Source organism: Porites lutea, chromosome 1, assembly GCF_958299795.1.
Source record: "Porites lutea chromosome 1, jaPorLute2.1, whole genome shotgun sequence".
In the NCBI taxonomy this organism is placed as follows: domain Eukaryota; kingdom Metazoa; phylum Cnidaria; class Anthozoa; order Scleractinia; family Poritidae; genus Porites; species Porites lutea.
Window position 1 is genome coordinate 33,413,316 of NC_133201.1, and position 25,000 is coordinate 33,438,315.

At 40.6% G+C, this 25,000-nt stretch overlaps 1 protein-coding gene, 1 long non-coding RNA gene and 1 pseudogene across 2 annotated transcripts in view; 1 reads left to right on the top strand and 2 right to left on the bottom strand.

Annotated features, from left to right (window-relative positions):
* Positions 1-1,694, top strand: part of LOC140937429 (uncharacterized) — a 10,280-nt gene extending 8,586 nt beyond the window's left edge. The window contains exon 3 of the long non-coding RNA XR_012165466.1: positions 1,427-1,694. This is a non-coding gene — a long non-coding RNA (uncharacterized lncRNA). The remainder of the gene's footprint in view (positions 1-1,426) is intronic.
* The window catches only part of LOC140928268 (pseudouridylate synthase 7 homolog), a 113,936-nt pseudogene that overhangs the window by 57,034 nt on the left and 31,902 nt on the right, over positions 1-25,000 (bottom strand).
* Positions 13,328-14,877, bottom strand: LOC140923073 (uncharacterized). Its single transcript, XM_073373138.1, has one exon. The coding sequence runs from the start codon at positions 14,726-14,728 to the stop codon at positions 13,328-13,330; it is 1,401 nt and encodes a 466-aa protein (XP_073229239.1). The 5' UTR covers positions 14,729-14,877.

The window sequence follows — 25,000 nt, forward strand, 5'->3', positions numbered from 1 at the left end:
TTACGGTTATCGACTAGAATTTTGGCTCTTTTACGGCTATCGGTTAATTTTTTTCAGTTACGTTTAACAAAAAAGTTAAAAATTAACTTCTTTTGTTTCAAAAAGTTAAATGTTAATTAACCTGTATTTTTTGTATCTTTAAATCAAAATAAAGGTCTTCGGATCATCTCGGGATGACATAAGCTATTCTTTTGAAAAATTTTAACATTTGATACATCATACGTTTTATAAAGCATTCCACTTCTAATATTATTTTACAAATAGAAACGTCAATAGTGAATTTAAAAATAATCTTTGTGAAAAAGCAAAAGCAAACACGCGAACGCCCAACTCAAGGCCGGGATGCGACATTCATTTTAACAGAAATGGCCCTTTTCACCCTAGAGACAGATTATTCGTGTGAGACGGGTTATCCGTTTGATGATTCGCGTCAGATAGGTAATACGTCTTAATTTGAGAATGGAATAGTTTCAATTTTGAATGAACAATCCGGCCTGACTTTACCGTCAATTTCGACGGACAGTTTGAAGACGGGATTATCCGTTCCAGATAGCCTGTGTACAGCCGCCCCCTCCCCTCAGAAAAAATCGGAGAAGGGGTGTTTGTGGGAGAGCCCGACTGTACATAGTCTAGTCTTCGACGGATAATCCATTTCTAGCTCTAGTATGAAAACGGCCAATAACAAAATTCCTGTGTCCAGTGTTTTTAATGATAGCGAAGGACTGTACGGAACGACTGTCTGCCGTTGCCTTGTTCGTAGACCCCATTATTCCGCGGGGCTAATGCGTTTCGGGTCACGTGGTCCGAGCGAGTTCGCCAGCGAAATGCCTTGACCGAGATTTCGTGGGAAGACGCCGCATAGGGCTAGTCATGGCAATGTCTATCGTAGCGTCAGAGATAAACGGGGAAATGTTGTTTATCGGCAACGTGTTTTACAAACAGTGACATCTCCGCGTGTTGTTTCACTAGTGTTTCGAGGGAAAGACCTTCTGAAAATCAATATAATTTGCGGCAAATATTAATCCCTGGCGAGAAGCCACACTTTCGCTATGGAAAAAATTAGTTCCCCGAGAGAGCGGCGGAAATGGAGCCTAGGTCTTGGTCAACACCTAAAAGACGCTTCGCCTAACGTGCGTACGGAGTCATACTAACCGGGAAGTAAAAAACGCAACCATAAGTAAGTTTAGTACCTTCCTTAAAAGTAACAAATCTAGGGAACAATTTCTTTTACGGTTAACTCTTTTTTACCCTATTTACGGTTAACGGTTAAAGTTTTTCAATTTTTACGGCTATCGACTAAATTTTTGGCCGTTTTACGCCTATCGGTTAACCCCACTGAGACCCTCTTTTTAATGTACCCAATACTACATACCTATGGTAAAGGTTATCTATAGGTACTGAGTAATCCAATCGCATCTCTTTTCAGATTTTTGTTCTGATAAACAAGATGGTTTCTACGCAGACCCGGACGATCCACACAAATTCTACCGCTGTGTCTATGGGAGAACTTTCCATTTTGACTGTGCCGATGATCTCGTTTGGAATCAGCAGATTTTAACTTGTGTTTGACCGCAATAATCAAACGAGCGAAAGCAGACGGGACAACTATTGGCCATCCTTGAAATTTTAAGAATGGGATAATGGGTTACAATTAATTTTATGTATGGTAAAGGAAATAAAGGAAAACGATCGAATACGTGCGTGGTTTGAATATAGTTTGGTCTAAATAAAGTACAATAATCTAAATAATAGGTATCAATAAATGCTTTTTCTGAAAGAAATGCTTGTTTCTGACAGGGTTCGTTTTGATTGCGTTGTTTCGGCCGTTCACTATGGTCTGGGTAGTATCCAGTGCCGGATCCAGATCTTGAGATAATGGGGAGAGGCCGTTCATCCAGACCCTTAGATAAGAGGGGAGGGGGGGGGGGGGAACAACTCGGTGTCCAATAATTTTTTATTGCTCTAAAAATATGGAGGGGCGGGCACCTCCCCTGGATTCGCCACTGGTATCAGATTATCAGTATGGAATTTCTATGCTGGCGTTGCAAAATATCGAAGCTAGACGTACAAGCGATGTAACACTTCGTAGAGAGTTTGATCTATCCTTCATACATGCACCAATAATTCTCGGACAAATCAAAAGGCTGAAAAATTGCTAAGTTGAGTATGTCACAATAAGAATCACACATCTAAAGTTTCCTTGCGGTATAGTTATTTAGGGTATAACCTGGGGACCAGAGGTTTTTTTTCGCGTGCGACGAGGAACTTCGTCGGCTGCAAGACTTAACCGAAACTGGAAACCGCGCATGAAAAGCCTCTGGCAGCCAGGGCATTTTGGGTACGGTCAAGTCCTAAATAGTTTTGAAAAGTATGTAACAAAGTCTGACCGGCTTCATCACCATTCACTTTAATAATAAATAAAATAATAATAATAAATAATTTATTTCTATAGCGCATTTTTCTAACGCCCAAATGCGCCTTACAGTAACAAATATATTATAATCTATACACTAAAAAATGTAAAAAAAAAATATCTTAAGAATCGGAAAAATCAAAAGTCTAAAAGTCCTAAAAATCAAAAAAAAATAAATGGAAAGTCTAAAAATATGCTTGTCGAAAAAAAAAGGTCTTAAGCTTAGCTTTAAAGATAGATACAGATGCGCTGCTTTTAATCTCGAACAGTGGAAGCGAGTTCCATAGGTAAGGCGCGCACACTGAGAAAGCCCTCAAGCCAATCAATTTGAGCTTGTGCGTTGGCTGCTCCAGTAGAAGTTGGTCAGCAGACCTAAGAGCTCGCCTAGGAACGTAAGGACTAATGAGCTAAGTCAGGGACGTTGGAATCGCACCATGGAGTGCCTTAAAGATGTACAATAAGATCTTAAAAACAATACGCTGACGGACGGGGAGCCAGTGTAGCTCAATAAGTAGTGGTGTGACATGATCAAACTTTCGCTTGCAAGTGATCACTTTGGCCGCCGCGTTCATAACATATTGTAGTCTCTGAATAAGATAATCAGGTAGGCCATAGAGAAGCGAATTACAATGATTTACGCGAAACGTTACTAATGCATGCACTAGTGTTTTGGTTGAGTCAATATTAAGTCATGGACGTACACGACTAATGTTTGTGATGTGATAAAAAGCGGTCCTGCATAGTTCATTGACGTGTTCCTCGAAACTCATGGTATCGTCGGAGACGACACCAATGTTCCGTGCGCTAGATGTGGGCTCCACAGTAGCATCACCCACAGTAATCGTATCTAATGGTGGCTTAGGGCGATGTTTAGCGTGCAGAACCAGGAGTTCAGTCTTATCATTGTTTAACCGGAGATTGTTTAAAAGCATCCATTGGTTCAGCTCACGCAAACAAACTTCAACCCTAGTGCGTGCAGACACAACGTCCTCCACTTTAGTGGTCTTCATGCTAAGGTACAGTTGAGTGTCGTCCGCGTACATGTGAAACCCTACACCATGGCGACGCAGGATAGCTCCGAGAGGAGCGGTATAGACTAAGTATAGGAGTGGGCCCAAGACGGACCCCTGGGGAAGACCACAGGTCTGTTGACGATCAGAAGAACTAGTATCTCTGATTTGGACGAACTGTGAATGACTGGACAGGTAAGACTCAAGTGTAGGAAGAGCCCTGAACACAATTATTACCTGTGATAACTTTGAAGGGTTAATGCATTTACAGTGACGCTGCATTTAGAATAATTTTCTCGGTATCCCATAAGATTGTTAGGGTTTTTATTACCCAAACATTTTTTTTCCCTTTTAAAGTGAAATTGGTTTTAGAGAGATTTAGAGTCACTTTTACGACGGTAAAAAACGGCAAACGAGAATTTGTACCACGTGACCACGTTTTCCCTTTACTTGTCGTTTGCTGTTAGGATTGTTTATTATTGGTTTCACACCAGTTTTATACATAAGAACTGTATGTTGTCTGTTCATTTTTCTGTGTGACTCCTCTCTATTGCTTCCCAGGAGCGTAACGTCCATATACGCGCATACGCTCGTGCGTATAGCTGAAAAAGAACTGAAAAGAGAAAAGAATTTGCAGAATGTCTTTCGTTGTGCTTTAATTCAATTCCAGTCGCGTCTGCGTCGACGCAGATGTAATCTGGGGCGGTACTTTTTGGCATATATGGCTCTCATAAGGTAGCCGATCCGATATACTCAAGGGTCCACCTACGATTAGGGATAAAGGGCCGGGATCATCATGACGGATCCTCTTCTCTCCGCTCGGCATACAGCGCAGTGTACTCCAAGGTAGCTTATGTTTGGTTTATGACCTGGAATTGGGGGGAAAAGATCGTTTACTTGACATACTGTACACCGAAGAGGGATGCTTTCGGATGGAATCCAGGGGTTGAGGGCTTGGTATAAACAGGACTCACAGGCATGCACAGGTACTTGATTCCTCCTCCTTTACGCCTTGGTTGCCATCCAGCTACTCGACCTAGCTCAATAAAAAAATAGAAAAGAATGTTTAGTTAATCGCCATATGTTTAATCTGTCTGTCTCTCTGTCAGTATTTATTTATTTATTTATTACAGATGCACTCCACTACATTACAAGCAAATAATGAAATGAAATTAGCTAACACTACTATAAGAAAAAAAAAAGTTGTGGGGAAGGAGACAACCAAAAGCGCCAATGCGCCATACTAGGGATGCCCCCACTAATTAAAATATAACAAAAATATATACAAATAGAAATCTAAATGTTCTAGTTATCCTTAATAAAGCTTAAAACATTTCTTTTAAAAGTTGCAATACTGTTTGATTCTCTAATATGATTGGGTAAACCATTCCATTCATCTACAACACGGTTAAAAAAAACTATATTTAAAACCGTCAGTTCTACTAAAATTTGGAACAAGGTCCTGTGTGTCATTTTTCCTCAAGTTATAACCTGTATTTCTGTCCTTACAAAATATGAGCTTATTTGAAATGTCAATATCATAATGCCTATTAATTACATTAAAAAAAATGTAACATCTCTAGTGAACCTCCTATTAGATAATGACAACAATTTTAGCTTAGATAGTCTAGTATCATAATCATCATAAGACCTAGTGATCCAACTGGTAGCTCTTCGCTGAACAGCCTCCAATTTATCAATGTTACGTTTAGTATGAGGGTTCCAAGTTTCGCATGAATATTCTAATAAAGGTCTCACAAGATTACAATAAAGTGTCTTCATGGTATCAATATCCTTTAAGTTCCTACAAGTCCTCTTAACCAACCCTAAAACCCTATTAGCCTTAGCAGTTATTTTATCTACGTGTTGGTTCCATTAAAGATTACTAGAAGTAAATAATCCTAAATCTTTATACACATTAACGCTTTCCAAAGGTTGACCTTCAATATTATACTCTCCAACTAAGGGTGACTTTTTCCTGGTTATTCGCATGATCTTACATTTCTTGATATTAATTCTCATCTTATTCATCTTACACCAATCTGAAATTTTATCTATGTCACTTTGAAAAGTAGACAGATCTTCTTGAGTACTAATAACCCTATACATACAGAGCAATTGAACTGTCCTTACTAATTACCCCTGGTAAATCGTTGATGTAGACTATGAAGAATAGTCCGTCGGTCTGTCTATCTGTTCGTTCGCCCGTCCGCCTGTCCGTCCGTCCGTCTAACTGTCCTTTCGCCCGTCCGTCTGTCTGTCGCTAGGTATGTCTGTCTGTATGTCTCTCTACTCTCTGGTCCTTGTGTTCATTTTCAAACTCTTATTAGGGTGGGTTTCTTTGGGACTATCTAGTCATGCATCAGTGATCCGAGAGCACTCTGATCATGGTACATCAAAAGAACCAATGAATCCTTTCCCAGGCTAGATTCGTCAGTTTCTTTGATGTGCTATAAAGCGAGTGATCTTCAAACACTTGTCCAGATCCGGATCATCCTAATGGAACGCATACTAAAATTAATCAGCATATATTAGGACCTAGCGCATGCCGCCTCGAACACATGATATTTCACACCTTTAACAATAACGTGCCGCAAGACTGACTTCAATCATTTTGAAGAAATGAACCCCCAATAAATTGGTATCTTGTACGGCGTCCAATTACTAGAACTCCTGATTGACTAGAACCCTTCCTATCTTAAAACATTTGCGTATTCAAACTATTTTTGAGAAGTAAATTCTGCACTACAATTTTTAAGTCAAAACGTTAACCTCTCTTTATACCAGGTCAGAATGAAACGCTATTTGATGTCTTTTCAAAAAGCTAAAATCTGTCTTCGCATCAACTGAATCATTATCCAGTTTTGTTATTCAAGACTTCAGTTAAGATGGATACTGGGTTCAATAGATAGGGTGCGTTCGATTGGGAAACCTGGATTTAGATTTTAAAGTCCGGATTTCGGACTTGCAGGCGAACGCGAAATCCAAAAACGGGTTTCAGCGCTGAGATATCTGTTGTTGGATTTCCCTTTTACCGTTGGATTGGGAAATCCGAAAAAGGATTTTAAAAAACTGTCCTTAAGAAATGGTTCGTACATGTACAATCTTGAAAAGGTCTTGAATTTTACTACTCGTCTTGAAAAGTCGTTGAATTCGGTTTAGGCCCTTGAAAAGTACTTGATTTCTTTATTAGGTCTTGAAACGTCCTTCTCAAACTCATTAATAATTCATTAAGAAAATACAAAGGAAATTAATGTTTAATGAGTGTTTGGAAATCGGATGAAACACTGCTTAGTATTTGCATCCTTAATTTCTCCTTCAAAAATGATTTTGTTTGAGAAGAAATATCAAACATTCGACACAGTGTTTCATCACCAGATGAAACACCTCGAAGTTCGTCAAAAATACTCCGCTGCGCGTCGTATTTTCAACTCTCTTCTCGGTGTTTCATCTGGTGATGAAACACTGGATCTCATGTTTGATATATTACTTGAAATTCACAACCTTGTCCACGCCAGACACCTTTTTCTGTAAAATTAGATTATTTTGCCGGGGAAAATTTGGCTCATCCACGGTGTAAGAACCTGTAAAACTCGCTGGTAACGTAAAAACATTTTTGTGCATGAACAATATTTTATTTCTATTTCTTTATTTCAAATGTTATTTCTGTACCTACGATGCAATTGCAAGTCATACCCAGTCATTTTGCAAAGTCTTCAAGGAAAGAAGAATAAAATAACGTGATCAAGGATGGCCGCAGAAGTAAAAATCGTAAATTACTCCAGTTAAGATGGATACTGGGGGTTAAAGAATGCCGATTTATCAAATAAATCTTAGTCCTTGAAAAATTTAATTTGTCCTTGAAAAATCCTTGAAAAGTTCTTGAAATTTGTTTGTCTGAAGTTGTACGAGCCACGTAAAGAACAGCGGTCTTGCACGCGCACGCATAATTAGCAAAAGGAAGACCTCTGTTCACGAGAATAGTTTTGCAAATCCTTTTTCTTATTTCCCAATGTCGCATTATTCGACATTGGAGCGGCAGGTGATTCATACGGCGTTCTTCTCATGTGCCGAATTAAATGCATACATTATGATAATTTATAAATCTTCCCATAAGTCCCACGGAGGACTTGTTACGCATGCCCGTAAGTTTTACGAAGAAGAGAAAATAGGGAGTTTAAGATACGTCGACTACGGACTACGACTACGGTTAAACATGCTACTGCGCATGATCAAAACCACGTGACTGTTCATTTTTCCCACGTAGTCCTGCGGCTACGGTGAGCTGTTGAGCTGTTTCGCGTAGTCGGGACTACGGAGAACATTTTGGTCGTATTTTGCCGTCTCGGTAATTCAAGAATCTCGTCTTTTCGTAAAAAAGTTTTCAATTCACCTGCTTAAAGTGAGAGGGAAGCGAAATATGTAAGTTGTGTCTAATTTCTGCTCAGATTTACGCTTTTAATCCACTGTTGTGACTACATTTTTATCTAGCTAAGCTTAGAATTCAGATTGACGGCCGAGGAGAAGAAAAATCATGCAGGTAATTTACTTTCTCTTCGCACTTGAAAAGTTTCAATGTTTGTTCGAACTGATTAGTGTGTCTTTCTACTTGTGTAACCTTTGTTTATGCGAGTTTTTGTATCGCTTTTGCTGAATGAAAATGATGTAAACATCGTCCAGACAATCGAGACTCGGCATTTCAATACTTCAAACTTCAAACTACATCAGATTAGTAGTCGGAGAAGTCCATCTTCTAAATCTAATAAATGAGCTATTACTATTTCTGTCTATTTCTTTAATATTTGACATAAGTATTCATGGGCGAAAAAAGTAAAACCTGTGTAACCAAAATTTTGTTCATCAATTTCACCCGACGTAATTGCTTCCTTCAAGTATGGAAGAATTTGTTCATTGTTCAAAAGATAAGATCACATGCAAAACTGACTTGCATTTTTGTGAACTGTGATGAAAACAAGAAAATCTTTGCGTGTTGTTTCCCTCTCCGCCTCTTCTCTTGTAGTCTACTGTCTGTAGTGCAATCTTAACGTTCTATATTTGCACGACTCAACCCAGTGCTACAAACAAAGGACAACGCTCGTCCAGCCGTAGTTCGTAGTCCGTAGTCTCAGTATCTTAAGAGCCAATGTCTGTAATTTTCGAGAATCGGTTGACAGTCGTGAATTTTTGAATTTCTTCATATTTTGCCCAAATAATCTCTATAGTGCACTTATTTCAAAAATCACATTAAAACTTGTAACGGCTTTTTATTTTTTCCTGAATCGGGCAAAGTTTGAAAAACGCTAAATCGGCGCTCTTTCGAGTATGAAATTAGCGAAAATTAAGCATTTTCTTCACGCTCGTACGTAAAAACGGGATGATATCTCTCGATGAAATCAAGTCACAAAGCAAACACAGACGTGTACTTTATAATTCAGCAATTATCTTCAGATTAGCTGTTTAAATGTGACCGAGTCGCCCGCAAGAAGAAACACGATTTCGGCTCTTTTCAAAAATGGCAAATTTGACCTAACTTCACCATCGAAAAAACCCAATTGGTACATAGAATTTCAACATGAAACAAACACTATTTTAAAGCACATCCTTTGCCGTTTCTTGTGTTAAAACATTTTTGGCGGCATTACAAAAGTGCGTCGCTGAGACACCGAAACGTGCAGGGTAGTTTCGCACGTTGGAACGCTGCAACAAACTAGCCGCGAATGTAAGCAGTACACAAACGTTTTTGCAAACTTAGCTTCTTTTACAAGGGGCACATTACGGGAAGCTCTTAAAATATTTTGAAAAACGCTTTTCAATTTGATGGTTATAAAAAAGAACTAAGTAGATTAACACTGCATTTGATTGCACGCAAGTAGCTGAAAAAGACAACGCTGCTAATTTCGTGTTGAGTCTAAATATTGACCTCGAGTTTCTGCACCGGCTAAACTAAAGCCGCTAGAAACGGCTTGCTAGCTCTAAATGAGATACGAGATCTATAAGAATTTACTTACCACAGTCGTTTCAACTGCAAGTGGCCGCAGTTTACTGAAATCTTCCGTCGTTTAGCCACGGACTAAACCATGTATTGCGTGATGAAAGCCCGTGTGTGATTTGAGTCTTGTCACGCAACTGTACAGAGAAGGATAAATCATCGCACGAGCGTACAAGAAAAAATAAAATGACAAGTGACACTGTTGTTTTTATTATTTTTATATTTTATATTCCCCAAAACAGGTCGAACTAAACTTGATTTTAGGATGTACAAGCCGAAACTCAGACAGAGAAAGAAAACAAATAGAGTAAGCCGAGTCTGCAAAACTTTTCACACTAGTTTTCTTTTATTTACGCTTAGCCTCCTAAGCCTTTGCTTTTAATAAAATAATCTTAACCCCGCTTGGCGTATAGACTTCTCTATCGATCACCTCAGTATGAATTGAGGGATTTAGGTACACACGTACGCCATGTGCAACATGAAGGTAGAGCAGGGAAATGGAAACGAGTAAAACTGTTTTAAGAAAAATTGGCCAATGCTCCGCAAAAGAACATTCCTGAAAAACCACAAATCGACAATGGACAATGGACACATTTGATGAGCGAAATACAAGTATTTAACATGTTTAAATAACTGAACGTAGTATTGCTTTGCTCCTCTGCAGCAAGGATATCTTCTGGCTAGACGTCAACCTGCTGTTGACGATCTGATCCCCCGCCCCTTAAAGGCCAGTCTACACATTATGGCGTTAGACCAGAATGCACGTACATGCTAGCTCCTGCCTGAAAAAAGGAACAGTCACCTGGCTCTCTCTCCGCCATCACCCCCCGGCACTTGTTCGCAGGCTAGAAAATAAACCAATTCACTGACAAGTTCTTTTTCATAACGTCAAAATCCGTCGCCTAAATGAAAAAATGCTTTAAAATGCCTCAGCCATTTTACTTATCATCTTTTAACCAAAATATGTTGCGCGGAAAAGAGACAAAAGGCTGAAAATAGCCTTTCATATCGATTTAAAATTTCAGGTGGAGAATGCCCTTTTTGCTAGGTCTACACCTGCAGAGACCTGTTTGCTAAAACTCCTTCGTGGTGGTATCCCTCAGGCAAAAACGACCGCCTAGCAGCGAGGAGCGAGGAGAGAAGTACATAGCCATTTTCGAAAAGAAAAAGAAGTGTAAAGGCTGCACCTTCGTCGCTCAGAAAACGTCTGCGTATATCATTTTCTTCAGGCCGCGCAGAGTCATCAATTAATGTGCCCTTACGGACCCCTTTTAAATGAGCAGACAATAGGCTGTTCTGGAACGGTACAACGTGATTTGTGCTCCGCCACTCGAAACCAAACATTTAGCGGTGGTGAGGAAAAACTTTTATTTTCATGCGCCAATTTTGTGAATCAAACAAAGTCTGCTAGCTCTAAATGGAGTGATAAAGACATGAATTTTTATATGTGTACCATCCCACTCTTCTCCTCCTCTTGCCCTGGCTAAACTTAAACAAGCTAAGTAGACTTTTCATGACGTTAGCATAGTCGCCTTAGACCTCTTGTAAAGTTCACTAAAATAATAACAAGCACCTTCGTAGCCTATTCACAGACCCTCTACTTTTTCTTTCGAGATCGTCGATCTATTTTCTTTTCGGAGATCGTCGATTTCGCGTATGAAAATAAAAACCGCAGGGGATTTATTGACCATTAGCGCAAGGGGATCTCTCTCGCGTGCTCGTCCATTTTCGAAACGAAAAAGGAGAGTAAAAGCTGCACCTTCGTCGCTCAGAAAACGTCTGCGTAAATCATTTTCTTCAGGCCATGCAGAGTCGTCAATCAATGTGCCTTAATGGACCCCTCTATGAGTAGCCAGTAGCCTGATCTAGAACGGTACCACGTGATTTGTTGCACCGCCACTCGGAACCAAACATTTAGCGGTGGTGAGGAAAAACTCTTATTTTCATGCGCCAATTTTGTGGATCAAACAAAGGTCGCCTAACGTAAATGCAGAAAACCTTACTTTTATCATTAACATACTGACGTGACTAACAAGTCCGAGCATACCAAGTGACTCACGACATCTTTTCTATGATCGCAATACATTCAGCATTACTGGGGCCACAGGCGCCACAAACCAAGTTTGAATATGTGCGAAATGCTATACGAACATACAACAAAGACTTGCACCGTAAAACACTTATACCAGGAATTTCTTTTCCGGCGCGTTACGCGTCACGCACTTCCAGAATGTCATCTTCCCTCGTGTTGACAGATTGAAAACATACACAAACTTAACTTTGATTCTGCCTTGATGCAGAATTTAGTTAGCGGTACTGTGACCCCGTCTAGCATTTAAGTTCAGGTAAGTAAATAACTTTTCTGATTTTAAGGTTTCAATACGATTAAAACTATAGCAAGCGAGTATTTCGACAATAATCCCCTCTACTAACTGTGCGTTGAACTGCGTATTCGTGTCTCTTCATTATGGTTTATCGCAAAAATCAGTTGAAAGGAATCATGTTAAACCGAACAGAAACGCCGAAATATTATCTGAAACCGTTACAACTCTGACTAGGGTTTAAATGTCGAAGTGACTTATGTTTGCAAAGGATTAATATTCCAAGCGTCGAAACTTGCTTGTTGCACACGCGCTTTCCTGGTGTCAAAATACCCTTCAGGTTTTGGTCTCTCGACGGTGCGCATTTGGAATGCCGCCAGAAATATTTTAACACAAACAACAGCAACGGATATGCTTCAATACAGTTCTTGTTTCATATTGAAATTCCATGTACCAACTGGGTTTCTACGATGGTGAAGTTAGGTCAAATTTGCCATTTTCGAAAAGTGCTGAAACCGTGTTTCTTCTCGCGGCCGGTACAGTCTCATTTAAACGGTTTATTTAAAGTTAATTGCTGAATTATAAAGTAAAAATGTGTGTCTGTTTTGTGACTTGATTTCATCTTGAGATATTATCCCGTTTTTATGTACGAGCGCGAAGAAAATGCTTAATTTTCGCTAATTTCATACTCGAAAGAGCGCCGATTTAGAGTTATTCAAACTTTGCCTGATTCCTGAAAAGATAAAAAGCTGTTACAAGTTTTAAGGTGATTTTTGAAATTAGTGTACTATAGAGATAATTTGGACAAAATAAGAAGAAATTCAAAAATTCACGACTGTCAACCGATTCTCGAAAATTACAGACATTGGCTCTTAAACTCCCTAATGGCGGCAAAAGACGGAGAGAACTGTAAACAGTGCAAAAGATGGACCAAATATCGCTGCATTCGCTGCAAAGTAGCCATTTGCAACTTATGTAGCGAGCCAGAGATTGATGAAAGCGTGGACGGGTGGATAGGTGGGAAGAATGTCGGCTACTGTTTTGAGTGCGAAACTGTAAGGCCCGTAACCGAGTTGCTGATCGCAAGTAGGCACAGTTATGAAGAAGTTGAAGAAAAGATAGAGCGGCAGATGAAGTCTACAGTGAAAAGGAAAGGTAATCTTCTTTCGCTAATAAAAGTGATAATCAGCAAGAAGCTGTCACAAACAAGAAATGTAAACACCCGATGTAGTTATGTTTGCAGTTTATCTCATGCGTGATTCATTCTCTTTGTAAGAGAAGGTAACGCTTTACAGGGCGTTAGTCGCTGGTTTCGAAGAATTCAAAGGATCTTAAGGTTCCACATCGATAAATATCAACCACACAGAGAGAGATTTATTTCAGAATAAATAAAACGAAAACGCTTAAGTCACATGATTGCAAACGTCAAGTTCCACGTGACCCGATGTCACGCTGTAACGCTATACAAGTCCGTAACACTCCCCCCTGTTGACCAGATTATTATTTGGCTACCTAATTCTATCTGGTCAACAAACCTTACATACTATTGAGACACCTAAACTCAACGATAATTCGTAGCAAAGTTCAAAGTTCATTAAGTCAGATCCTCCAGCCAGGTCTTCCTTCTTCGGTCAGCCTCAACTGCAGCTGCTCGTCTTGGACAGCTTCGTGTAGACACTGGTTGCTCAGTTCTCACTTCAGTGCTAACTGGATCAGGATTCTGGCTTGAGATTACTTCGGTTGCTTGTTGGACAGGAACTTCGCACTGGATCTCTAAAGGGTAAAGCCGCTGCACAGGGCGCCTGAGTTTCGTGCATTTTCCTCCCTTGCTTCGGACTTGGACCAAAGCTCCCCTGGTACAACCATCAGATCCAACGATGAGATCTAAAATCTTGCCAACACGCCATTTTCCTCTGGGCTGATCTTCTTCATGCACAACAACTACATCTCCAACAGATACAGTTCTGATAGTGTCATTCTGATTAAGGTAACGATGGGCATTTCGCAACTCGATCAGGTACTCGTTTCTCCATCTTTTCCAAAAGTGGTTCAGAACGTTGCTCAGGTGCTGCATTCTTCTGCTTAGATCCTGTGGCTGAACATCAATGTCATAATCTGGAGTGTCGCTGTTGTTGCTGTCTGGAAGGCTCATTAGGCGTCGCCCACATAAGAGATGCGACGGGGTAAGGGGTTCTTCAGTATCCTCACCAGACACGTAGGACAGAGGTCTACAGTTCAGTATCATTTCCACTTCCACGACTACTGTAAGCAATTCTTCATAGGTAAGGGTTGCACCGCCGATAGTCTTCTTCAGACATCTCTTAACAGATCTGACAAGTCTTTCAAATATGCCACCCCACCAAGGGGCCTTTTCAAGGTTGAACGTCCACTTCATCCGTGCATTGGCAAAGTACTGTTTTACTCCCGGGTCGTTCATCAGTTTCGTGATTTCTCGCGCTGCTGACTTGAAGGTTTTCCCATTATCAGACACCATCAACAGTGGAGTGCCGCGACGGGCAGAAAATCTTCTGAGACTCCTCATGAATGCGGAGGCTGTGAGGCTGGGTACGAGATCCAAATGAATAGCTCTGGTAACACAACAAGTGTAGAGGCAGATCCATACTTTCTGCTGAGGGCCAGAATGATTTTTGACATAGAGAGGTCCCGCAAAATCAACTCCAGTATAGGTAAATGGTGAGCATTCCTTTACTCTAAATTCTGGGAGGGGCGGGGGCGGTGGAGCTTGATATGGCCTTCCTTCAAGTTTTCTGCAAATCACACACTTGTACAGTAGCTTTCTAACGAACTGTCTGCCCTGTACGATCCAAAATCTTGCTCTTAGTTCTGTCAGAGTGGACTTCACACCACCATGCATAACTCGTTTATGGCTGTCTTCGACAATTAAGGATGTGATGTGGTGGTCTTTCTCCAACAAAATGGGGTGCTTGACTGAAGTTGGTAACTCCGCCTTGGCTAAGCGTCCAGTACACCTCATAATGCCCTGATGATCGGTGAAGATGCCAAACTGCTTCTTCCAAATATCAAACTTGGGATTCTTGCTTAAGGACTTCTGTATTTCCTTAATCCAAAGGGTTTCTGCGACTGCAGTATCTTGATCCGTCGACTCGTCTTGGGAAAGGGTGTCCCTTTCCAGTAATAACTTCATGATTCTTACAAACTTTAGAACAAGGACAGTAACTCTTATAAGTCTCTGCAGGTTGCTATAGTCTTCTGCTCTCATGATCTGTGCTATACCGCAGGGTTCAACTGCTGCAAGCATTACGGATGAGGTTTCCCTTTGGCACTTTGCTCTTTCCTCAGCTCTGATTTCTGCAAAATATTCTTCAGGTATATGTGTGCTGTCGAACACGCTCTCACTGTTTTCGTTAAAATTGGTTAACCACTTGGGGCCCTTCATCCACAAGGTACACTTTGAGAGTTCTACAGGATTCAATCCTCTCGAGGGAATATCGGCTGGGTTATCCTTTCCGTTACAGTGTCGCCAACTACTCGCTGTTACAAGGCTCCTGATCTCATTGACACGATTTTGGACAAATTGCTTCCACTCCTTTTCTTCGCCTTTGATCCAAAATAATGTTACTTTGGAATCAGTCCAGCAATTTGTATCTGTAATTGCCAATTCCAATTGCAAGGCCTCCTTAACATGCTCAATCAGCCTAGCTAATACCAGAGCGGCAAGAAGCTCTAATCTTGGAATGGATAATTCTTTCGCAGGGGCAACTCTGGACTTGGATGCGACAAACTTGACATAGCTTCCTGTGGTGGTAGTCACGTGCAGGTAGATCACTGCTGCATAGGCCTTACTGGATGCATCACCAAATCCATGAAGGCTACAACTGACAACTCTCTCTTGAACCCCTTGGAAGTAGCATCTTGATAGTGAAAGTGCTGTTACACCTTCTAACCCATCCAACAGCTTGCCCCACATCTTCAACAATTCATCATTCAAGGGATCATCCCAACCAATTTTCATTCGGCAAAGTTCTTGGAAGAACAACTTAAACTCTATAACAACTGGTGAAAGAAATCCAAAAGGGTCATAAAACTTCGCGGCAACACTAACAACGTTTCTCTTGGTGGGTTCAAGGTCTCTTGCAAAGTTCGCTATCTCGGTCAAATCAAATATCAATGCATCCTTCATGGGGTTCCAGCGTACTCCAAGGACCTTTGAGTCTGAGCTGTTTTTCTCTTCTATTGTGCCAAGCATGCTCTTGGCGTAAGTTTTGTCTTCAGAAACAACATTCCTTTCTGGATAGGCTCGAGGGGGCTGTACACTCTTGGGCTCAGCAGCCTTACTGGATGTACCAGCATCAGATCTAGAGTTTCTGGATTCATTACCTTGAATTCTGTTCATTAGTTCAGGGGAATTTGATACAAACTTCCTTAGGTTGAATCCTCCTTCCGCAAGCCTGAGTTTGGACTTCAGATAAAGTTCATAGCCTTCATTAGTCTCAGGGGCTCCAGAACTTAGGTCATCCACATAAATGGAGCGAAGAAATTTCTCTACGAATTCAGGATCTGCTTCTTTGTACCTTTCAATGTGATGCTTGATTGTGGCGTTTAACAGGAAAGGACTAGACGAGACTCCGAATACAACACGTGTAAACCTTAGAACCACAATCTCTGGAGAGGGGTTGTCAATGTCATCCACCCACAGGAATCTTAACACATCTCTATCTTCCTCCGCCATACCCACCATCAGAAATGCCTTTTCGATATCGCCGGTCAAAGCGACTTGGTTAACACGAAATCTCAAAAGTACATTAAATATGTTCTCAGCAAGGGGTGGTCCTGCATACAGACAATCGTTCAAGGCTACACCATCGGATTTTGCAGAAGCATCATATACGACTCTAAGCTTGGTTGTTAACTTGTCCCTTCTTATGACTGCATGATGCGGTATGTAGTGGACCTTACCAACTTCTCCTTCGCTAGGCTTTTCTACAACTTCAACTATGCCTCTATGTAGCTGTTCCTTTATGACAGAGTCATATTCTCTAAGGACTTCAGGCTGGTGGCGAAGACGTTCAAGAAGGTTCTCTAGACGTTTCCTGCTCAACTGGTAGTTGTCTGGAAGGAGCGGATGCGGCGTTTTCCAGGGAAGATGGACTTTATACCTCTCATTCGTAAAGGATATCTGCTCTTGGAATTCTTCATACAGTGTCCTTGGTTTAATGCCAAGCGATTCTAGTTCCCAGAATGTCTTTAGAGTTCCATCAAGGGTCTCATTTGTGACATCAACAGGTTTTACTGCACTCTTCAATACATGTGTTGTGACAAGATTACTTTGCTGCCTATTAACTTGTGTTCCTTCTGGGATTGGACCTGACAAAACCCATCCAAGTTTTGTTTCAATTGCAGTGGGGCCATGTTCTCCTCGTACCACCCTGCCAGACACTAGACTCCAATACTGATCGGACCCAACAAGAATATCAATGTCAATATTGTCTTCACCCGTATGGTAGTCAGCAAGTTTAAGTCCCTTTAAATGAGCATAGGTGAGGCTAGCTTGTACAACAGATTGACTTTGAAGAGGATCGCATATTGTGGGGACGACAAAGGCTGACAGTTCTACATCTTGTCCTTGCTCAGTGGCGACAAAGAGTCGGACAACATCCACACACTGACTGTTCTCATTTGTCGAACCAAAGGTTTTGATCGATATCCTTTCAGTGTTCTCAGTCAGTAACTTTAGACGCTCTCTTAGCCTTGTGCTCACATAGGTTCGTTGACTTCCACTATCTAGGATAAAACGAGCTTTCACTGTGACTGCTGAATTGCCAGGCTTGTATGTCAATGCTTTGGCTGTTTGAAGCAGGACTGGAGTAGCGGCACTGACATACAGGGCTGTGAGGTTCTGCTTTGAGGTCTTTAGTTGTTTCTGGTTCTGTTCCTGTCTGGGTGCAGCTCTAGGGGTACCTTCATCATTGTTCCCGCGCTGATTCTGAGGCTGTTCTTGACTCGGTGTTCTTGAAAGATTGGTACTATTGTGGGCACTACCTTCATGAGTGCCATCAGATGGGCAAATGCTGATATGGTGTCGACCCTTACACTTGAAGCATTGATTCTTTGATTTACAATTTCTGCTGAGATGATCTTTCCTGAGGCAAACAAAACATCTTCCTTGCTTAATGAGAAGATCTTTTCGAGCTGCAGAGTTGGTCACTATTTTGCAGGCGTTAGAGGGATGGCTCTGTTTACAATATGTACAAGTGGGTCCTGAATGTCCTGCAAATAAAGCAGATGTAGTTGAACGCGTCTGAGCCTTTGAGAATCCTTGAATTCCACCTGATAACTGACACTCATCATGAGGGACTGCACGCTCTCTGGCTTTTAACTCGTCCTCCAATGCATGCATAATATTATCTAGCTGCCAATCTTGATCCTTTATTTCTCTACTAATAATCAATCGTAGCTCTTGAGGCAGCTTGTTCATAATAATTGATGAGAGTAAACTTCCATAGGAGTTTGAAGGGATTCCTAGTGACTTAAGGCTTCTGACATGAGACTCTAAAGTGTCATATAGTTCCCTTAGCTTTCTTGTGTCTTGATTAGTCACAGGGCTAACATTAAGAAGAATATCCATGTGGCGATTGATAATTTGTTGCTTGTTTCCAAATCTCTTCTTAAGGATCGCAATTGCTTCTTCATAATTTGATGCAGAGAGAGACAGGCCAGAAATGGCATCAAGAGCTGGTTTCATAAGGAGAGAGTTCAAATAATTGAACTTGTCAATAGGAGCCAATGTAGGATTCTTATGAATAGAGGACTCGAAGGCATCCCAGAAGGTGGGCCATGTACTAACTTCTCCATCAAATTTTCTCAAGTCCAGTTTAGGTAATTTAACTCGAGGGATTGTTTCTTGAGTAGGTAAGCTTAAACTTGGTGTTGGATTAGGAGATTCAACAAGATTATTCGAAGTTTCAACATTTCCAGCAGATACAGGAAGGTTTACCGGAGATTCAACAGAGTCATTTGACGGTAAGAAGTCACTAGTAACAACTTTAGAAGGGCTTACCGGTGTCTCGTCCTTTGGTGCGTCCACGGTCTTCGCGGGGGTCTTCAAGGTTTCTAGAAAATTATCAATTCTAGCAATGGTGAGCTGAATTAATTCATTTACGAGGTCTGCTTCCCGAATTTCGTCTCCGATTTCCTCTTCTTCCACGATTGACAAGATTTCTTCGTCCACAACTTTTAGGGTTTCCAATTTGACGTGCAGGGATTGCCTTTGCTGGTGAAGCTTTGACACGATTAGGGCAAGCGCTTGTTTGTTCCCGTCCAAGTTAACGTCGCTGTGCGAGGCATCCAGTTGTTCACTGACGGCGTAAGCAATACGTTTGACGGTTGTTCTGTGCCCTTCACGCGCAGCTTTTTTCCTTGAAATGGCTTTCACTTTGGGTGGCATCACATGCACTTTTAAAATAGTCAACTCGTCGACGAATGAAAAATCCACACCACGTGCTCGTAAACAAGAATTGTCCGGTCCAAGGATTAACACGACAAGAACTATCACCAACAGAATAATCCGGTTCGGAGTGACCATGTAAGAGAAGGTAACGCTTTACAGGGCGTTAGTCGCTGGTTTCGAAGAATTCAAAGGATCTTAAGGTTCCACATCGATAAATATCAACCACACAGAGAGAGATTTATTTCAGAATAAATAAAACGAAAACGCTTAAGTCACATGATTGCAAACGTCAAGTTCCACGTGACCCGATGTCACGCTGTAACGCTATACAAGTCCGTAACACTCTTTTCCAACACAACAAAATCATCGCCGAAGGAATTCCAGCATTCAAGGTTTCCTTTGTTGCTTTAAAGTAAGCATAGGTGCAAGTTAGGTGATAAAAATTGATCAACAGAAGGGTATAATTAAAAAATTTGAAACTGCAAATTGCTTGTGTTAATGTTTATATTTATCCCTCTGTGGAAGGTCAATAATAGTGGCCATGTTGTGGTTCAATTTTTTCCTTGGTTTGAATTTTATTTTCCTTTGTTTTGGGGTATGGTAATGTATGATAATGAGTTTGAACCAAAGGAAAGTAAAATTTAAACCAAGAATAAAATTGAACCACAACAGCCATAATGTTAACTTGGATTACAGTGACATGAATTACTTGTTTGGCATGTGCCCTGGAAGCAGTCATGTGCCATTTCTTATTAGAGAAGTGTACATTTTTTGTACATCTGGTATCACTGCCAGCATCCAGGGAACAACAACTTTGAATCCATTTACTTGTCATCACTTTGGTTTGTGATTTTCCCACTTAAATCGGAAACTTATGTTGTTATTTGGGTTTCAAATTTATTTTTCTTTGTTTCCAGCTCATTATCATACATTACCATACACAAAGACAAAAGAAAAGAAAATCTAAACCAATGATAAAATGGTAACACAACATATATTTCAGTCTCAGTTAATGAGCGATCTAGTTCATCTACACTGGATTCTGGTAGAAAACTTTCAGTGTTTAATACTAGAAACGTGAGTGTCTCGCAGGACCTCATGAAGCTCAGGGAAACGCATGGCGCTGAAGATTTCAGTTGAAGACACAAATTAGTCGTTGAATGTCTTTAATATTTTTATTGTATGCTTATTGTATGCTTATTGCTTAGCACAGATTCATTAGCCCTATATTTATGAATCTATTTTGAAAGGATTTCTGACTGCGTATTGTCATTTGTATGGCATTGTTCCATCAACAATGTTCACCATGTATAAAAGGTGGTAGGGATTGATACAAATTTTAAAATAAAAAAAAAATGTGAAGAGAGACTTTGGTCAGATAAAAAAAGAAAAAATAGCAAAGCTAGAATTTGGTGGATTTGATCCAAGTATCTCTAGCTTGCAACGTTCTAGAGTTCTAACTGCTAGGCCACAAAGGCTGCATGTATGCCTCTCCTTTGCCTGTGTGTGATCCCCTAGCTTGATAGAGTCTTAGCACCTTCGATTCGTGAGGGTTTAAATTTAAGCAGGGTTCCTTTTGAATGGTTTTAATTTGAATAGATGGTTTTTACAATAATCACAGCAATAAAAAATATGACCTCTAGGCAGACAAATACAAGTGCAACTTTTGAAGCAATTTTTTTTGGTTTTCATGGGTTTACATTAAGACATGTGAGAATTTAGTGCTGCAATATTTAAAACTTTTGTTCATTTTCCTCAGTGCTGTTGATAGTGATGATGATGAAGATGGTGAGGATGAAAGTCTCAGCCGGGGCCTGTTTGAAAAAAAGAAGAAAAGCCAAAAATGTTCTAAGAATAAAAGTGGAAGGAAGGCCAAATGGAGTCAAAGTCTATTAGGGGATTTGGTGGACATTGTAATATCTTATGATTATTACAAGAATAAATTCATACTGACCAACACTAAAAACCAGAAAAATGGAGAAATATACAAAAAGGTTCTGGTCGAACTTAAGGAAAGGGCTGCTGTGAGAAATGAAGAAGTTCCATTTGATCATGTTCAGTTGCGAACAAAGTTCAAGAAAGCCATTGCTGAGTGCAAGAAGACTTCTCTCACCATGAAGACTAGCACAGGAATAAAGAGATTTATTGACGAAAAAGGCTATGGTCCATGGTTTAACAGCCTATTTGCTATTGCCAAAACTCGGGATGCATGCAGACCTGAACTTGCAGTAGAGTCTTCATTTGTTCGTACACAATCACCATGTTTACCAGATTCAGAAGCTAGTGCTGCTGAAGCATCACCTGACACATCCTCATCTGAAAGCAAAGAGAGAGTTGTGGCTACAAGGAGAAGGAAGAGAAAGACAGATGAGTCTTTACATGAAGTAATTGACCTAATCAAGACTGCCATCAACAATGATCCGGTGAAAGAAGTCCTTTCGTACATGAGTGATCAGGCTCAAAAGTCTCGTGAACATGAACTTAACATGCTACAGATGCTTCTGCAAGCTATGCCCACACAGCATGTTCAACCAACCCTACAAGAAAGAGCTACAGCAGCGGCCAACTTACATGGACTAATTGGAAGTGACAGTAGGCAGTATGGTAATCAGATGTCAAGTTCTGTTCATCCTGGAGACTTAAACTACCAAAATTTTTGGTTTTCTTGAAGTTTCCACCAACTATGGTCTTGTTGAGTTTATTGACTTTTAAATGAAGGGTTGAAAGTGAAGCAGGTGTACACTTATGTAATTACTTGATGTTGAAATGCTAATTAACCCTTTAAGCCCTAGGAGCGATCAGCATCAAATGTCTCCTTATCACAGCAATGCTTTGTAAAACAGAGTGGTCATGACAATTAAGGACATGATCACACAAGATGGGCTTGCTTGATATTTTATCAACTTCTCCACATTCTATAGGAAATAAATAGGGGTAATAAATGAGGATTTAGATTTTGATCTTAGGGTTTAAAGAGATAATTGTATATAAAATTGATACGAATCTGCTGAATTATGGTGTGGACATGTATGTAGTCTTCAATTTCACTCAAAAATATTGGCTAAAAATTCCCTAATTTGGGCAGTGCTCAATTATTATAATAAGTCTATTACATATTCCTGTTTCATTTTTAGCCCTTGAATTGTACCACTAGAGTGATGCAACTAATGTTGTACCCGTGAAATACAGGGACTCTTGGCATTCATGGAAAATTCTCAGGCGCCAGAAAGCCTTTTTGCTTGTGACTCTATATTTTACTAGCATTTGCAACAGGGAAAAACAACATGTTTAAAAGTGTCTTTACCCAGGATCTTGCTTGTTCAGAAACAGAAGTATCTAATCACTATAGTTTGTCTTTGTGCAACTGACTGACTTTCCCATGACAGTGCTGGTAAAAATTAGTTGGATGGTTTGGAGAAAATTTTGCTAAAAAGCAGAGGCGCAAGTCCTTGATAAATGTTTTCTAGTTGATGTTTGCTTTGTACCTGCAAAGACAGTTTCTTCTGATGTTCACTTAAACTACGATAACAGTTGTGTTAACAAATTTATTCTTAATATTGTAGAAGTTGTATTACCTACAGACTTGACACCCGCTAACTACTACTTAAAGTACATTGTACAATGCAAGTCCAAGCTACTGACTTAAACTCGACAGTTGTGTCATCATGGGCCCTTCATAATGGATACTATCACTTCATTAGAAACACTTGGTGCGAAATTTTATCATCAATATAAATAGCAGAATGCATTCAAATGTTGTGTTATGGTGTTGAAATGTGAAACATGATGCACTTCATGGGTCATGTAAAACCCCTTTGAACATTACATTCTTTCAACATATAAAGTTCATCTGTTATAAATTGAAGCACGCAGTTTACAGTACTTTGGGTGGGCTAATATTATAAAAGAAGCCTTCCTTGTTACAAAACGTAGTGGAAATAACTGAATGGGCCCATTACAAAACTCCAATAAATGTTGCAAGAAATATTTGGTTTAACTCGTTCACTTTAATTCAGAACCTTCTCTTTCCCTCCAAAACATATCTGCTAGCGCGCTCCTGAGTTGAGTTGAGTTGCCTGGGAATTGGAGTCTGGTAGCTTTCTACAACAGGTCATCTCTAATGCATCCCTTAATGTGCGACTATCTCTCTTCGCATTTGTAAGTGGGTCGCTAGTAATATCTAGCTTGCTGCAGATGGTATCACCCTTTTCAATGCAGATGTTATGCAAAACCATGCAAGCAAGGGTTGTTGTTTTGGCTTGACAAGGTTCACTCTCGTTTTTCCTCAAAAGCACCCTCCACCTTCCTTTAAGTTGCCCATATGCTCCTTCTGTGACCATCCTAGCACGACTTTTAACCTGTAATTAAAGTATCTCTGCTTCTCTGTGAGTACTGCATTTGTGTAGGGCTTCAATAGCCACGGTTCGAATGGGAATGCTGAATCCCCAATAATGAGTGGACCAATGTTCACATCAGCAACCTTATGTGCAATGTCTGGAATAAAATCGTGTTCGTTTAGCTTTTCCCAGAGTTCTGTTGCCTGGAAAATGATAGCATCATGGGAGTTACTAGGGAAACCGCAGCTGCCCCAAATAAACCTATATTTTGAGTCTACCATAGCCATCAATACCACGGAATAGAAGTTCTTGAAATTGTGGTACTCTTTACACGATGCAGCTCCTCCTGGTGGACATTTAATAGGTATGTGGCAGCCATCAATTGCAGCCCAACAGAAGGGAAACTGCCACCTTTCGTTCATTTCCTTCATCTTATCTTTAAAGTCCTCCTCAGTGCATGGCATATGCTTCTTGACACAGTCCTCCCAAAGGTCTTCAACGATCGATTGACATACCTGAGTTACAATCTCATGTACAGTTGAAACACCCAATCCAGCCATTTCCGCTATGGTGTAGTAATAATCACCTCTTCCGAGCCTATAAAGGCAAATGCCTAGCCGACATTCGGGTGATATGGGGTCTTCGTTTACTGTCTGGCGTTCCAAGTCGTTTCGAATCCGGTTCAGAATGAAACTGAATGTATTCTTTGAAATTCTGAAAGTTTTCTTGAATCGTTCATCGGTATATGTTGTCCAAACCATCTCCCACCAGCCGTTGCTCCTGAGCAGACGCCGGCAAGATCGTACATGAACCATCTCCGTGGCTAAATTCTGCTTACGCGAGAGCAACAAAATCCCTGCCAAGGACAAAAGAAGAGCTATCCGTCGTCTTCTTAATGCAATAAGCATTTGCGCACTTTCGGAAAACATCCTCCTACGTTCGCTTCCCCGAGAAATAGCTCTAATCAGAGCTATCCTCTCCTTCACAGCCACCATCTTTGAAAGTTGAATTATGGCGCGAAGATATGATATCGGACCCAGGCCTTTTTCTTTCTCCCTACAACACACGACACACGGTGCGCCATCTGAATCAGATGTCGCGCCAATGTTGCTCCAAAGTCGAACCAAACTCAGTTAGGTTCGGAACATGAGTGGAGCGGCGTCTGAACCGGGTTTAGCCGCCGAACTCGGGAAAATAGTCCAGTGACAGAATTGAGCTGACTTTCATAAACGAGCGAATATATTGGCAATCTTCCACTTAAATCTCAAAAAACGGATATCTAACAATTTCTGAACGGTACATTTTTGCCCCCGCAGGGTTCCGGCCCAGAGGCCGGAACCCGAGGAGGCACCCTAATGTCCCCCGCGTAAAGAAAAAGTATTGTATCGTCGTACTGTTAGTATGCGAAAATTTTCTGGATTTGATGAAACTAGGCGCGCACGGTGGTCCCGGTTAATTTTCAGCATGTGCACCTGGCTCAGCAACCAGGCAAACTGTTTGG